The 17,831-nt window shown below is 36.2% G+C and overlaps 1 protein-coding gene across 5 annotated transcripts in view; it reads right to left on the bottom strand.

Moving 5' to 3' along the window:
- Cept1 (choline/ethanolamine phosphotransferase 1) overlaps positions 1-17,831 on the bottom strand; it is a 41,566-nt gene that overhangs the window by 20,973 nt on the left and 2,762 nt on the right. For all 5 annotated transcript variants that reach the window (XM_075981674.1, XM_075981675.1, XM_075981670.1 and 2 more), the window contains 3 exons: positions 12,206-12,612; positions 6,494-6,641; positions 3,913-4,054 (listed from right to left, as the gene is read on the bottom strand). In XM_075981674.1, the coding sequence (XP_075837789.1) occupies positions 3,913-4,054; positions 6,494-6,641; positions 12,206-12,544 (629 nt within the window). In that variant the 5' untranslated portion in view covers positions 12,545-12,612. The remainder of the gene's footprint in view (positions 1-3,912; positions 4,055-6,493; positions 6,642-12,205; positions 12,613-17,831) is intronic.

Genomic DNA, 17,831 nt, shown 5'->3' with positions numbered 1-17,831 from the left:
TCCCTCAGCTACCCAAGTTCTGGCATGCACCATTATGTCCATCTACAAATTTATTTGGAAAACATTTTATTTGGTAAGGTTATTGAAAGCATGAAGATCTGAATTTATTCCATGTAAAAAGGAAATGTTCAGGATCTTTCACCCATGTATAAATGACACTAAAACAATTCAAATAAAAGAATTCAAAAGTAGTATTTCTAATGTCGAGGTTGCTTTCATTTCCCTAAGAAAAATTAAAAGAAGTTATATCTAAAAATTTCTTTACTTAAACTACAGCTGAGAATTGGCCTTGTTCATTGTGAAACAAAAAAAAATTATCTTTTATGTATACAAAATTGACTGAACTTAATCTAACCACACTTATTTACTTGGTCATGAGAAAAACTTGTGAATGCTAACAGTATTTGGGAGGCTTTATGTGTTCTCTATCCTCTAGTGTACTGGTTTTTTGATGAGTAGTTCCTTACATGTAAAGTACTATCAGCATTTTTCCATGAATGCTATACTCATTTTAATTTTATAAAGGAAATTCAGTATTGCTTCAATGTAGTTGTACAATTTCCCTTATGACACTTGATTTAATTTAGGCATTATATTTACATTGACCACAATACTACCAGGTATTTTACTAAATTAATTTTGGGCAGTATTAGGGAGTTGAACTCAAGACTTCAAGTATGTTAGGCAAACTTTCTACCACTCAGAGTCTTGCATCTTGAGCTATTTTGCTCTACAAATCATTATTATTTTCTCTATTTCTCAGTAATTTCAATCTGTGTTCTAGTGATTTCTTCTGCATGCTTAATTTGTGTGTGTGTGTCCTCTGTCCTCTCCTTTCTGCCTTCTATTAGTCATATATTTTAGAAATTACCTGTAGAGTGTAACTACAAGTTAACTAACTTATCTCTCCACAATCTAGCCCCTAAATTACTACTCAGAAACTGTTATGGACAGCTCAGATTGCCAAATTCAGTATTTACTTTTCTGACCTCATTTTGAGTCCTGGAAGCATTAAACGTCCTTCTTTCCTGAAATTCATCTGTCTCCTGACTTTATTTCAATAAAAATCCTCCCAATTTGACTATTCAACTATTTTCACAGCCTTCTTTCCAAGCCCGCTCCCTAAAATGTTCTGTCATTCCTATTCAGATGTACAGACTCCCCAGCATACATTTGCTGGGTAGAATTTGCTACTTAATAGATTTCTTTTTCTAACGTGTCTTTCTCCACTTTACATACAGCCTCCCAACCTAGCGAAACTGTGGGAAGTCATCATAGTATCTGTCCTTTTATTTATTCCCTGTACCTAGTGAGAAACTATATTCTGCAGTACCTGCTTCTCAAGTCTTTCTCCATCCTACCCCTCTCCCTGTGTTAACGTAAGGTTTACAGCACCTCATATTAATTATAACTATGCTGATTATTACTAGGGATCTTTTGCTTTTGTCACACTCAATCCTAGTGCACTCTCCATCACATTGCCAGACTGACTTTTCTAAAGCTACTCTGTCATTTCCCAGCTTTAGGTCTTGCAAAAGTTCCCCGCAGATCCGGATAAAAGCCACATTTCTTGGCAAAGCAGAAAAGACAAAAAGAATTTCTGCATCTTTGTCAGTCTTATCTCTGTTACTCCCTTATAGTCATGGGACTGCATAGATACTTTATCACAGGAGAGTTTAAGACTGCAAGATATAAAGCCACAATATCAAACTGTTCCTAAGACTACTACTGTCTATGTATTTTTTTTTTACCACTTCCATAATTCTCCCTTCCCCCCTCTTCCAGTTCCCACACCATATAGCTGGTGTTGCATTACTTGAAAGAGAAAGAGAAAATTGAAAGGGACTGGTTGTTAAATAAGGTTAAAGTTAAATTCAACTGAGATTCAGTACACAAATTAACCCCTCCCCCTTAATCTGAAGGTCCAAACAACACCAGAACCCTGAGACAATAAGCAATGGAAACATGAATGATGTGAAATCTAGATAACAAGTCATGGCATTTCAGAAAACACCAGCATCACTAAAACTTGCAATTGAATTAAGAAAAAAAATCCAAAGATCTTAGAATTTTTAAAAACATTTGTGATTTTTACCTCAAGCAGAAAAAGAGTATGAAAATATTATTTTAAGGCAAAGACTATGAAAACAAAGCAACAGTACACATTCAATTACTATTATCTTTAAATTAGAATTCTTCAAAATTTTCTGAGCCTAGACCATTTCATAAATAATTGATAAATGCATGTAAAAATTTTCATATGAACATTCATGCCACCTTTGGTTAAGACCTCAAAAATATTCTATAAATCTCGGTTTAAAAATTATTAGAAACCTCTTCTAAAAAATTAGCACCAAAATATTAGTACTTTATTAAGTTCTATTTAAAAATTGCATTAAAATTTTCTCTTATAATGTGTTTGTGCATTTATCTATTTAGTCATTTTCAATGGTCCCTAAGTTTTATTTTAAAAATTCAACAAAAATCGCATGAACTGAGTTTGTAGTGAGCAACTGAATTTCTAGGAAACCTATCTAGGCTTTTTGATGCTTGTTAAACTAATCCTACTGGGGATCTAAATAAGTAAGCAAGTAAATAAGTAAGTAAGTAAATACATAAAGCCATCAGAAATTCAGAGACTAGGTTAAAATATTTTGTAGCCATAAGGCTATTTTTATTTTGATAGTTCATAAATATAGCCATTTCTCAATTTTTTTTATTTATCCCAAACCAAAAAGAAAGAATAAACAGGATTCATAATTAATTAATTAAAATAAATCAGATGGTGGGGGCTGGAGAGATGGTTCAGTGGTTAAAAGCACTATTCTTCCAGAGGACCCGGGATGGATTCTCAGCACCCAGAAGGTGTCTCACAACCATCTCTAACTGCAGTTTCAAGGGACCTGAATACATGTGGCACACAAATATATATACAGGCAAAACATCCATACAGATCAAATAAAAATAAATAAATCTAACACCACCAACAAAACAAACAAACATACAAAAACCTAGATGATGAATGCTATCCTTAATCACAATCCAAGACTACCCAAGATTTACTCATTAATCATTATGGCAAATACTGATCAACAAGTAGGAACTTTTCGTTCATGTTTATATGTATTTCATTTTTAAATTCTCAGACATTTTGTTGGCAGCAAAAAAAAAAGAGAAGCTAAATAGCGTGCTATCAACTGAATTATTTTTGTAGATTTGTAAGTAAATCAGTATAAAAATACTATAACTAATTAAACTATGACACTTAAAGACCCGTTCTTTGCTCTTAAAAACTCATCCTTTTCTTCAAAAAATATTTAGCTTTAATTATGTGACAATATGTGGATATCTGCAAGAAGCAGGTGTCAGATCCAATGGAACTGGAGTTACAGTGGTTATGGACCACCTGACATGGGTGCTAGGAACTAAACACAGGTCACATCTACAAAAGCAGTGCATGCTCTAACCACTGGGCCATCTCCCCAGCTCAGAAACTCTCTCTTAAAAATAAGGCGCACACCTTTAATCCCAGCACTCGGGAAGCAGGGGCAGGCGGATCTCTGTGATTTCGAGGCCAGCTCTGGTTTAAGAGCTAGCTAGTTCTGGGACAGACACCAAAGCTACAGAGAAACCTTGTCTGAAAATAATAATTTCTATATGTCAAAATAAAACATAGGATAAAAAAGTGAATCTGGAACCACCCGTGCTGATGAGTCAGGAGCTTTTCGTCCTACTTCAACAATACTACTGGGTGATTCTGGTACTTCTTTCCCAAAGGCATACAGAGAGATATATGACAAAGAGAAAATGGTTTTAAATAGTTTACTTGATCAATTCTTGATACTTAATATCTATAAGCAACATTCTCCATATTTGAAAGCAAAGACAGAATTACCATTAAGTATTACTTACATTCCAAATCGCAATGTTCCAGAAACATATGTTTGCCAGTGTGCACAATAGAACATAAATGTCCCAGCAAAACAGCAAAAAAACATCCAGTCAGGATTTGTACCAAGCTGCACTGCAATACAAGTTCCAAGAACCACAAAAACTGCAGAAGAAAAATGAAAATGAAAACTGAATGGCATCTATAGCATCAGTTGGGTTGAAAATCATTTTAGATGAGCTAAAGATAATCTATTTTCAGTTATGTGATATTTACATGTTTTACAACATAATTTTAATGTCTCTCTCTCTCTTTTTTTTTTTTACTAAATCACTCAGCTAGGGCAAAATTCTCAAAGAAACTAAAACACTTCAGCCTACTGAATTCTCCATACTTAGTAGTAGTACTAAATGAGTAGTAAAACATTTCAGGCTGCTGAACATGCTATCAAACAAATGTCTATCTCAGCACTCGGGAAGCTAAGGCAGGAGGATGGAGTTCAAAGACAGCCTTAGCTACAATGGAATATTCTGTCTCAAAACAATAAAGAGAGAGACTGGAGGGAAAGCTCAGGGGTCAAGCACACATACTGCTCTTGCAGAGGACCTGAAATTGGTTACAACACCGATTTTGGTGATTCACAACCTAGCTGAAGGGTCTGATTTCCTCTTCTGGCTTCTGAAGGGAGCTGTGTTGGGGCTCCCACATACATGTACACCCCCAATTTAAAAACCAACACAAATACCACAAAAAAGCACAAACTGTTTAAGCACAGAGTCAAAACCAAAAGCAAGCAAACAAACAGCAACCAATGAACCCAGAGAGCTTCAACAACCAAAGGGACCTACTTGTTCAGACTAGAAAACTGTCCTTTCTTATTTCACAGCTATCATTATGAGTCATATATAGGAAAAAGATTTCCTATAAGTCTGAAACAAACTATAATATAACACGACTTATTTTAAATTATAAAAACAAAGCACTTCGCATTTTATGTTTCCTCATTAATTCTAACAGTCTTTCAAGTTACCCAGCTAGTTTTCATTCAGTGGAAAGTTTGAGTTTTCCTTCATCTGATTTACTTAGCTGTTCTTAACAAACAGGCTACCATCAGGACACAAAGAAGTAATGATTTTGATAGGCAAAGCTGGATTCAGATATAAAACTATCAAGACTTTTAAAAATAATTAAAAACCATGAAAATGATAGAACCAAAGACTTAAATTAAAATAAGGAGGGAAAGCACCCCTATTAGGAAGACTGGTTAGAAATGAATATATTGTTTTGACTGTTATTTTGAGATAGGATCTTGTTATGTAGTCCATAGCTCACGCTATCCTTATGCTTACGCTCTTCCTGCTGGAGCCTCTCAGGTGGTGTTAGGTGTACACCACAATGCCCACTTCAATTTCATTTTTAAGTTTTTAAGTAAAAATGTACTCAAGCATTATTTGAAAAACTTGCAACATACTAAAAATACAGACATCATCACCTATAGTCCACCTACGCTGGCACAACCCACTGCCAGCACTTTTTCTTCTATCCTTTAAAAAAAAATTGCCTAACAGTGTTTTGATATGTGTACACATTATGAAAGAGTCACTAAAATTAACCTCGCCATTACTACCTCTGTGGTGGAAAGATCAAAATTCTGCTCTTAGTAAATTATCAATATACAATACAATATCATTAATTATAATCCTCATGCTGTATGTTATATCTCTAAACTTGATCACATCAGTCTTTTGATCCTTATATTATTGCATATTTATAATTCAAACATATAATATACTCTATCCGCAATTAGAATTTATTCAAATACAAGGTCACGAACTACCAGTTACCCATTACTGTACTTTTATCTAAAACCATGAGACATGTAATAATGACAATTATACTCTAATATTTTAAAAAGAAAATGTCCTCAGCTGGAGACTGTAGAAGAAAGCTTTTGTAAATGGAGACTGTTCATCAGTTTTCCAGCTGCCTAGACCCAAATACTCACACAGAAACTATATTAATTACAACACTGGATGACCGATGACTCAGGCATATTTCTACCTAACTCTTATATCTTAAATTAAGCCATTTCTATTAATCTATGTATCACCACGAGGCTGGGCATCTGTCTTCTTCAGCAGCTAGACGGTGTCTTCCTGACTCTGCCTACTCTCTCTCCATCTCTGTCCTGATTTCCCACCTGGCTTTACTCTGCTAAGTCATTGGCCCAAACAGCTTTATTCATTCACCAATAAAAGCAACACATATACAGTAGGACATCCCACATCAGGCTTGACTAGCCTAGCATATGTAAAGCCCTGGTTTGAACCCAAGCACTAGGAAAAGAACAAACAAAAACAAAAACAAAGCAAAACAAAAACAGCCAAAACCAAAACTTAGGGTTAAAAATAAATACAAGTAAGTTTACGTTCCAAATTTTCCCATACTGCCAACAATGAACAAGCATTAACCAGAACCACAAGTTTCAAAACACACTAAAATTTAATTCAAAACCATCTGCTTGGGAACTAACTAAATTTATTCCAACACTTATCACATTGTTTCTATCAGTTAATAATTCTCAGTATTAAAAAGCAACAATACCTGTTGATAGCGAGTCACAGCCATGATCAAAAAGTTCTCCCAAAGGAGAGCTACTATTGGTTCTTCTTGCTTGTTTCCCATCTATAGCATCCAAAGACTGGTAGATGAAAAGGCCACATGCACAAGCAATGTATGCCCAGAGAGGTGCCTGTGAAATAAATAGAAATAAAAAACCAAGAATACTCAGATATTTTCATTACCTCAGTTTGGCTAAGATGTTTAACAGCAGATATTTAATCTTCATTTCAATCACATTATTTAGTGTTTGTGCGTGCACGTGCGCACAAGAGAGGGGGGTTGGGAGGGAAATCATGCGGAGGTCAGTTTATCTGTTAAGCCCAACTTCTCTTCATTCCCTACAGAAGTACTCTTGGTTGAAAGATGTGGGAGATGATGCAATAACTAAATAATAAAGAACTTATTGAAGCTTGAAGTAACTAGGATTGTTAGAATCAAACTCCCTGTCTTTAAGAGTGCTCAAGAATGTCTCCATTAACAACAATAGATCCCCCGTGTGTCTGGGATCTGTAACCAAGGGATTCAACCAGCCAAAGTTCTAAAGTATAAAAACCTGCATCTATACCAATATTTCTTATTTTCTTAAATGATACTACACATAGCTACTTAAGAGCGTCTATTACCAGTAGTATAGAGATTGTTTTCAGAATATGGAAGGGTACATATGGATTATATGTGCATTTAAGACAATTTTAGGGAAGGTACTTAAGCATCTACAGACTTTGATTTCTGTGTGGAATCAATCCTTTACAATTCTCAAAGGATAACTGTACTTTGCAGGAATTTTACAGAACTCTCAAGAGGCTGCAATGTCTTCTCTAAATCCCCCTATTACTTAATCAATATAATTCCTTACATGGGAACCTGCCTGTAATTCTAGCATTTGGGAAGTGAAAGCAAGAGATCAGCCACTCAAGGTCAACCCTGGCTATCCAGTTAGTTGACGGCCAGCCTGGACTTCTTGACACCCTGTTTTCATTTCTGTTGTTCTGAAATAGGGAATTATGCAGCCCAGTCTATTCCCAAACTCTCTGTATAGCCAAGTTTGTTTTGGCCTTGAATTCTTTCTGCTTCTACCTTCCAAGTTCTGGGATTACAGGCTTGTAGCACCATGCTGATCAAAATTTTTCTTATTTTATGAGGAAGGGTCTGACTGGACTCAAATCTCTAGGTAGCTGAGGCTAGTCTAGAATTTCTGCCTCTACCTCCCTTCCAAGATCTAGGATTCAAGAATGTGTTTGTTACCATACCTGGAAATACTGCCTAAAGAAGGGAACTAGCACAGCATCCCTCACTTCTCCCTGAAGGACTTCTTGCTCCCAGTGTGGTGATGCATACTGAGAATGTTCGAGAATGGTCAACAATACAAATATTTTCACATTTTCTGTATCAAGCAACTTGTTTTTAACATGCATTTACAAAGGTTCATAGAACAACACTATGGCAAAGATGCTCTGGTTTGTGAAAGCCTGGAACTATTTTCATATATTTATAATCACATTCATAAAGAATACTTTGTTATTGTTTTTTTCTGAAAACGATGGTGATTTAAACATTGTGCATTTTTTTGTGTCTAGGCTATGAAAAAATTACTATTATCACAGTATTTTCTTACATAACAGTTGTCAAGTTACACTATATTATTATTCAAGAGCTGTAAAATATCAGTATATTCTATACTGAAAAGGGTTTTTCTCTGCTAGAGACTTGTTTATAACTTAGTATGAAACAATAATGATCTTGTTTAAAGCATCTTCTTGGTACTCCACACTTTTAGAACTGAGGCTACTATAAGGACCATATAAGACATACCTCTCTGAAACCAGAGGCACAAACCCTGAGGCAGTATACAGTCATGCAAATACACGGAAATGGCCAAGGAACCCTTTGTGACTAAGGACCCCCTCTTCTGGGCTCAAGTCTACTGTCCTTTTTCCTCCAAGACTCAGCATCCTCTAAAAGTCCCATTGTCCCAACACAGTAGCCATTAGCAATGTGCACATATTTTGGTTTGAATTAAGTATAATTAGACAAAAAAAAATCAGCTCTATAGTTATTCTTTCAAATGCTCAGTAGTCAAGAGACTTACTACCATCTTAGCCACACAAAGAACACTCCAACAACCACAGAAATGCTACTGAATAGCTCTGCTTTGGAGAACTAAAAACACAGGACCTTCCTTGCAGCCTACATAGGATTTTAATAAGCTACAGTATTACCATAAAAACAGAGAGGACTTCAACTATTAGTGTGCATACAATGTCAGCAAACAGCAAAATAACAATTACATACAAAAAAAAAGGCACACTAGTTTTTCTGGTTTTATTTTTTCCTTTCTGTAAATTTGTAAAAATACCTAATATTTAATCACTTTTCCCTCATTTCCATTATTTTACAGCTATGGGGTATTTTTATTTTTAAAGAAAGTCTCCTATTCCAGGTGTGGTCTCAGCTAATTTAAAAGCCAGGTGAAGAAAGGAACGTATGAGTCAGTCAAGTATCATTACTCAGATATGTAGATAAGAAAGCCGACTGGCAAAATCTGACACAAAGGCAAGGATAGTAAGGAAAGGTAGGTGTAATGGTTAAATCTTCACTGTCAAATGACTGGATTTAGACTCATCCTGAAAACATATCCCTGGTGTACCTATAAGACTTTCCCAAATTGGTTAACTGAGGGTAGACCAGATCTATCCTGGATATGCGTGACACCACCCCATGCACTGGGGTCCCAGACTGAGAAGGCGAATGAAGGAAATAGCTGAGCAACAGCATCCTGCTTGCTGGCTGCACTGCAGTGTGACCGGCTGCCTCATGTTGCTGCCACCACCGCCTTCCCTGCCACGTTAGACGTTTCCCCCCAGACTACGAGCCAAAAGAAACCCTTCTGGCTGTAGTAGTTAGACATGTTGTCACACCACTAGGAAAAGTAACTAATACAGTAATATGAAGGCAGACTTTTCCTTTTCCTCTTATATCTTTTTTTGTTGAATTTCTTTATATACTACTTTCTCTTCTCTTTTGAATGGCAATAGAAATTAACTGTACAGAGATATTGTGAATGGGATATTTTAGTTTTCATTTTTCTATGCTAAAAATTGATTAAGATATTGTAGTGAGTTAAATCAAAAGTACAAAACAGCAACAAAAACAAATGAATAAAAGAAAAACCTCGTGTTTATATGACAAAAAAAATGTATTCAAATTCAACAAAAGTCTTTAACTGCACAGTTCAGGATGGGCTAGAAATGCACCTACAATCCCAGCACTTCAGAGGCATGGGGACTGAGAGTGCTCAAGGCCAACCTGGTCTACAGACCAAGGAGCAACAAAGTGGGGTGCTGTCTCAAAAACAACAACAACAACAAAATGTTGTTTAAAAAAAAACCATTTATTTAGAGCCGGGCAGTGGTGGCACATGCCTTTAATCTCAGCACTTGGGAGGCAGAGGCAGGCGGATCTCTAAGTTCGAGCCCAGCCTGGTCTACAGAGCTAGTTCAGGCTCCAAAGCTACACAGAAACCCTGACTCGAAATATAAAAAAAAAAAAAAAAAATTAATTTTATTATTTTAAATTATGTGTATATATGTGTGTCTATATGAGTAAAACAGATAATACTAACTTCTACTAATACAATGTTGGGTCCCCTGGGGCTAGAGTTACAGGTGGTTGTAAGCTGCCAGATTTGGGTGCTAAGAGCCTAACTGAAGCAATAATGTATCTTAACCACTGAGTTAATTAAATTAAAAAACAGCAGTAAAACAAAATCCTAGTAGGTATGATAGGCAGCACATGCTTGTAATCATAGAAGATTGTCACAAAAAAACAAAAACAAGAACAACCCATCAACAAAAGAAACAAAAATATAAGCTACTAAGCTGATAAAATTTAATATTTTAGTAACAAACAGATCAAAGGGATATTTTAGTATCCCATTTACAAAAAAGGTTGCCATTTCTACCTGAAGAATTTGGAAAAGATTAACTTACTTTCTTTACTCATTGACCGGAAGTTTCCTTTTTCTAACAAAAACAAATCCAGCTGAAGCCACTGAAAAAATGAACCTCTTTCTCTTAGAAATATTGGTATTTACATGCAGAGGGTTTGAAGGCAAGCAAAGAGAGAAATATTACAATTATGCTATAATCTAAAAAGATAAAACATTTAAAAGCAAAAAGTTTTAAAAATTCTTGAGCATAAAAATGAACAGAATATTCATAACCCATGCCCACAAAACTTTGCCATCACTACTGGTGAAAGATCCAAAAGAATCAAATACAAAGAACTGAAACTTTTTTGAGTGCTAAATTTACAGAGCTTTTGATTTTAAAATATGAATAAACAAAACACAAAGAACTCAATAGGGACTTGATTGTTTATTCTAGTTATTATGCATCATAGAAGAAATCAGGAATGGGAGGGGGTTATAAGAAAGACAGTAGTATACTTAATCTCTTTGCCCAAACGAAACAATACTCAGTTTCTATCTGCTGAACACTGTATGTTGGACATACTGAATACATTAATTCTCACAATACTACAAATCAGATTTAGACAGATGAAGGGTTAGAGACTTTTTGTATCTTACTGACAATCTCAGAGATGACAGATCTACCACAGAACAGCCATCACCTATTTCAGTATCTTGGGCTGAGCCTAACAAGTATTTCTACCATGCAGCTTTGCAGGACATTACTGTGCCATGCAAAACACAGAAAGAGTGCTGAAGTCATTTTCCACCTTAAGCCTTCCTCACAATTTTGAAAACTTCCCTGTGATCACAGTATTTCCTATTCTGTCTCAAGTAAATCTAAATCACTTAAGAAAACTGTACAAGAAAAGTATCACACAGGGAACCATGGTTACCTAGTACATTCTGTGGTATTCAATAAATGATTAATGTCTGAGTCACTCTTAGACCTTCTCTTACACCCTGATCTTCTTTCTAGAGCAGGTTTAGGATTATTAGAATCCTTCCATTGCAATCAACAACCTACTTGCTGTTTCTAGTAAGGATCCATAATCTAGACCAAAATCCTTTGGAATTAATAGTCCAGGTACCCCCACGTGAAACAGTTCAAAGGAAATGTGATGTCATTATACAACTGTATTGGTTTTTGCTCTCAAAGTATCCTGACTGATATACAGCAAGCTATTTGTGAAAATGAGCCAGGTATAATGGCATGTTCTTATAATCTCAGCATAGAATAGGAAGTTATGGAGTCTGAAGCCAGCCTCCAGCGTCAGTTTTAGAGTAAAAGACTGTCTTTAAAAAAAATAAGAAACAAGAAATATATTCACACTCTGTAAGAACCATGTTTGTATAATAAAGCAGGAATTAAAAGAAAAAAGAGACACATGTGGAACAAATGGCCCGGTCAGCCTTGCCTTAAACTTGCTATGAAGTGACACTCGCTTCCAACTCAAGACCTTTCTGTCTCAGCCTCCTTTGCCGGTCACAGGTATCAGGTACCACTCCTTGTGCCATCTCGAATCCCCCTTTCTTCAAGTTTCTGATAAGCAACAGTCGTACAAATAGGAAGGACTTATTTAATTCATTAAAGTGTGATAGGATAAAGACAGTTAACAAATAGCTGTGAGAACATTCTGCCTTTATATGAAGTGACCTAGATTCCCAATTACAACGTTCCTGAGCTACAACAAATGTCACCGTTGTTAAGGCATCACTCTTACCTGCTCTGTAGCTGTAGGGCAGTAGAAGACTAACAAAATAGTTGTACAGATATTTATCGATAGTCCAATGATGGTGATGAGATTTGGGGCAATCCATGAGGGTACTCTTCTAACTAGCCATTCCCAGTATCCTTGCATTAAGGGTTCGAGCAGGGACCGTCCAGCACTCTGATACCTATGTTCTTCCAGCCGCTTTAATTGGTGTCTTGTCAGTGGTGGTGTTGGTAACTGAAACAATTTATTTAATATACACCCTGTAGTACTCATATGCCCAAAGCCCACAGGGGACTCTGGGTGGGAATCTCCACATCGTTTCCTTGTTGACCGATGCCCACTCATGGATCTTGGTTTTCTTTTACTTGGAGATAATGATTTACCTTGTTTTGTGGTCTTCTGTAGCTATTTATCTGAGGAGCAAAGGGAGATAAATTTGTCAAATGCTACCTATACATTTCCAGGACATTAAAGAGAAAAAAGTTAACATAACAGAGCTAATACCAAATAGGAAGTCCACAGGGATCTAATTTTAGTTCTAACTCTCACTAAGAAGTATATAAACTTCCTTTAAGTGAAATTATGGGACATTAATAGCCATGCACTTTCATACCTTTCAGCTTATCTGATTCTACAGATCACAGACCATCTTACACTGCTTCAGTTAACAATGGAATGAGACGTTAGAAAAAGCCTAATCACTTTATACACAGATGTACATACAGATACACGTGTGGATGGAAAATGAGGTGCTAAACTAGCAAATTAGTATTATCATTAGATGAATAACTTAATTAAGGCGATCTTTTACACATGCATGTTTGTGATGTTGAACAGATTAGACAGGGCCTTGCACATGCTAAGAAAGTACTACCACTTTGTTACAACACTATCTTCTTAAATTACACTTTCATTTAATGATAATAGATATTTATTAAGCATCTATACCAACTAAGAATACTGTAGAAATAAATTAATTTCATCCCCATAACAATCTGGGAGAGTGGAAAATTTGTGTGCTAATTATCCTAACTTTTACAGGAAAAAGAAACTAATATAAAGAGACCAATTATAGCTATTAAGTGATGGTCAAACAAATACAAGGCTTCCATTAAATATAAATCAAAAGATAACTTTTACTGATAGAAGGGGATACAGATTGTATTACAGGTGATACTGGAAACAAACAAAAGTTCTGCAAACAGCACAATACACAGGGTATCAGCAGGGTGATCAGAGGAAGTGAAGCAGTAAGAAAACAAAGGTAAGTGCACTAAGTGACAGCCATAAGGACCTTTGAGTATTTATGCCCTGGAGGGCTGCACCTGAATTAGAAAAGACTAGAGATAACATAATTATTGTAATTAAGCATATAAGAAAATAATTTTAGGAATCTTTTCAAGATTGATAGGATAGCTATATTAATCCTAAAGAACAAAACAGAAAAAAATTGAAAATTAGCACATGAATGGTGACAGATTATAGTAGGGAGATAAAAAGGTTAGTACAAATGACAGCTAAGTCTACCAGCAATTTCTATATAGAAAGAACAATCATCAGAAAGCTCTTAAGGATTCAGTAAGAGAGGTAAAAGAAAAAGTCAGCAGCTAGAGATTTACGCCACTGACGTCTAACGGGGTAGCTGTAAAGTTTCTAACTTGTCATCTTTTGGAGTGATGGGTGAAAGGGGAACTGGGAACAATGGCAGAGAAGGAAGGAACACATGCAACCTTCCTTTTCGAAGTCCTAGGTATTAAACCCAGAGCCTTCTACTTGATAAGCAACCCTTCCACTGCTCAGAGTATACTCCATACTCTAGCCTTTTTTTTTTTCCTGGTGTAAGAGTAGCATGAACGTTGTAGCAGTAAGCAACCATTCTCTGGTTGGATTTAAGGTATATTCCATGAGATGGAACTTAGGCTTGACACTAGATAGACCAGCACAAGGAAAAAGAAAATACTATTGTTCTGGTAAAGGAACATATCAATAAAATGACCCCTAATAACATTCTGCTATATTCACAGATCAGTGTCTTGCTCACTCATCCAAGATTCTTACAGTAGATGAGAACTAACACAGAGACTGACAATTGAACAATGTGTGTAGAATGAGACTTTGAAGCACTAAGTCCTAAATGAGATGTCTTCATCAAACCCTTCCCCTTAGCTTAGGGGTCTATGTGGAAGAAGAGGCAGAAAACTTGTAAGAGCCAGAGGATTTCACTGGATGAGCCCAGAGAAAACAATGTCTTTCAAAGGTACAACAGAACTGATACACATATGAATTCTGTGACTATGGCGGCACATACAGGGCCTGAACAGATTCAACCAGATGGGGTCCCAGCAACGACAGGGGTAAGTGGACTTGGAGTCCCATGCCTAACCAAGAAGTTATCTGCAAAGGAAAAATTGATTTTCTCCAATGGAGTCTTCCTGGGTATATTAACCAGACTTCAGAGTAGGCCCAGGAATAACTGACCAACACAAAATGAATGATATTTTTGTAGAATTTCTTTTTTGTCTCATTTTGCTTTGTTGGGCATTTTCTTTCATATTGGTCTGCTTGATTTCATGTTTTTGTGGGACTTATTTATTTATTTAGTGTGAGTTTCTTGAGTTTTTGTTTGTTTTTTTAAAGAGAGAAAGAAAGGGTCTGGAGTTGGGTGGATCTAAGGAGGCTCTGAAGAAGTCAGGAAAGGGATGAGAAAAGTGTGATCAAATAGACTGTACAAAAATAATGCTTTTCAACAAAAAGTATTTTGTTATGTTTACCTAGATTGGTTGGCCCTGAATATCTGTACTTATACTTTCTTACCTCAGCCTCCAAAGTAGCTGAGACCACAGGTGCATGCCATTATGCCTAGATGATACACAGAGCTTTTTGTTTGAGATGTTTTGAGTGAAATCAAAAGACTACTTCAGCTGAAGATGCAATTTCACTTAGAGTCAAAGTCTGAAAACTAGAAAACTGAAAGTTCTTGAAGGGATTAAACATGGAGAGAAAAAAAGAAGAATAAAGAATCTTGTGAGGAACCCAGCATTACTGAATAAAAGGAGCAGAACACAAGAAAATTAACAACCAAACAAAGAAAGGATACTCTTGATACTCTTGAACTAAAACGGCAGTGGCAAAAAACCAACTGGGCCTACCAAGAGGGATACTGTGATCTTCTGGTTGAAACCTATCCAGGAAGCAATGTGAAGTTCCCAGAAACAGTGCACTATGGGATCTCAGGTATCTTAACAGTGCAGGATCCAGTTTATTCTGCCTTGGTTGAAAGCAGTAGGGGCTGCTTTATAATAGGTTAGAGAAAGAGACAGGGGAAAAGGTGGAAAAAGTTGAAGCAGATAGTAGCATAGACTGGAAAAACACCCTTGCACTGGATACAATGTTATTGTCACATCCAGACCAGGACCTCTCTTCTATATCCCTATACATATTACTTCCCAAAACTTTAATGTTACTTATGTGTCTAAATCCTCTGTCACTCATCAATCATGTATCTCTAATTTTTTGTTTCAGAAAAAAAGTTAAGCAAATTTCCAAAAAAAAAAAAAGGAAAAACCTCTAGAGAATAAACAGAGATGCAATTTAAGCAACTGAGGTGGTGTACAATAGCAATATTTAAAAAATGTTAAAACAAAACTATGCTATTGTTTATCACTTTGCTTGAAATATGATCATCAAACACCTACTTTAGAGTAGTTAAACTTACTTCTTTAGTCTCTCCTCCCTCCTTTCATATTTTGAGATGGGATGTCATTCTGCATGCTCAGGCTGGCCTAGAATTTGCTAGGTAGTCCAAGCTGACCTGGAACTTTGAATCCTCAAGTCTCGGCCTCCTGGGAGTTAGTATTATAGGCACCTGTAATCATGTTTGGCTACAGTAGCCAATTTTTGTATAGTAAACAGGATAATACCTTTTTTTATATTCAGCAATTTATAATAAGCTCTTAGGGAATTCCACTTGAAAGAGAAATAAATAAAAGTTTAGTTGGGTCAATTTTTATTTTGTTGGCCCAGTTTGATTGGTTCTCATTTGTCTTCTGTTTACTGTCTTTTAAAGGCAGTACACAGAGACTACTAGCCTATTTTAGCACTGAATAGCTACAAGCAATTGATCCTAATGGTTTTAAGTTTAAGCATTTGGCAGGACTAGCTGACAAACTGATACTTTTCTTCTGAATTTTCCCCTCATGGCCTAATTTCTTTTAACCTTTTATTATTCATTTTAAAAATACACATTTTTGACAAATTGTTTCTTACCTAGCCATTATGTAAGTCATAAATTTTAAAAAGGCAATGAGTTTTTGAACCTTTCGATTTGGCAACATAGTCTCTGTAAAGCTACTAGTAACAGCACTGTAACTGTGAATTCAGGCACAAGCAGCCACTCACTACTGATGGCTACTCTACTTTCAACGCATGCCAATAGCCAGAGAGGTGGCTGACAGAGCTCCAGGTCATTTCCACCTTTCCTTCCATAATCCCAGGGGAGAAGGGCTACTGCCAATGGGAAAACAACAAACCATGAGTTTCTGAATTTTATCCAACTAAAAGCTAATTATGTCAAAGAATCAGACAGCAGCAAAAGGAAGCTTAGAAGAGGAGATCAAAGAGCACAATAATGGAAATTGGGATGACATTACAAATATTACCAAAAGGTATCTGAATTGCTTGAAAATTTTGTGTGGAGTCAGTCCTATGTCCAAAAAGGTATATAGAAAACATCTTTCTTACTACATAAGAAATTAAAATCACAACAACAACAACAACAACAAAAAGCCCCAGCAAAGTAAAAGTTACTGTTGATTAACCTAGACACCAAAGTAGCGCTTACAAGAGAAAAGTTCTAAGTCCAAATGTGTCTACTATGTGGGTATAGTGAACAAGACACACATGGTCTAAGCTCCCACACCCAACAAATATTAAAACCTGAGAAGCAAGCAGTAGCCCTACAAAGTATAACAGACATACAGAAAATCAAGTGTTGAGGCAGAGAAGAGTTGGAAGTATACATTTTAAATAGTGGTGGAAGTCAGCAAAGAAGCTTTTATGACCAGCTCAGAAGAAAAGAAGGAACTAGGTATTTTAAGAGTAGGATAAAGAATAGTCCAAAAAATGGAGAATGAGGAAGTAAAGTGTACCTTGTTCAGGTACCCGAGAGACCACAAAGGCAGAACAAAAGTAAATCAGACAGGAAATGAAGTCTGAAGCATCAGTGACTGCAGAGGTTCATAAGCTATGGTGAAGTACTAGATTTTATTTTGATTTAGCGGAAAACTGCCAAGGAACTTGTAACAAAACCTACAATTTCAGAGTACAGCCTGTTAAGTGAGAACAGGTTTTCATAATTATGAAAGTAATTTTAAATGAAAAAAAAAAGGTTGCTTGTGGAAATTCAGTTTATAATATTAACAGCTACCACAACCTTTCCCCTTGTACTCAGTAAACACCCTCCCTCCTGTGACAACCTGGCTCAAGTGCCCTGCTTTCACGTAGCCCTTATCTTACTTTGAAAATTTTCTGTTTGTAGAGCTTGATTTTGTCTTTACCCCCTCCCCGCACAGTGCTCTCCAAGTTCATGACCATGGGATCATTCCTGTCTTAACATTATTTCCCCCATAATCTT

The sequence above is a fragment of the Microtus pennsylvanicus genome, chromosome 7 (genome assembly GCF_037038515.1).
Source record: "Microtus pennsylvanicus isolate mMicPen1 chromosome 7, mMicPen1.hap1, whole genome shotgun sequence".
NCBI lineage: Eukaryota > Metazoa > Chordata > Mammalia > Rodentia > Cricetidae > Microtus > Microtus pennsylvanicus.
This window is presented reverse-complemented; position numbering and strand designations above follow the sequence as displayed.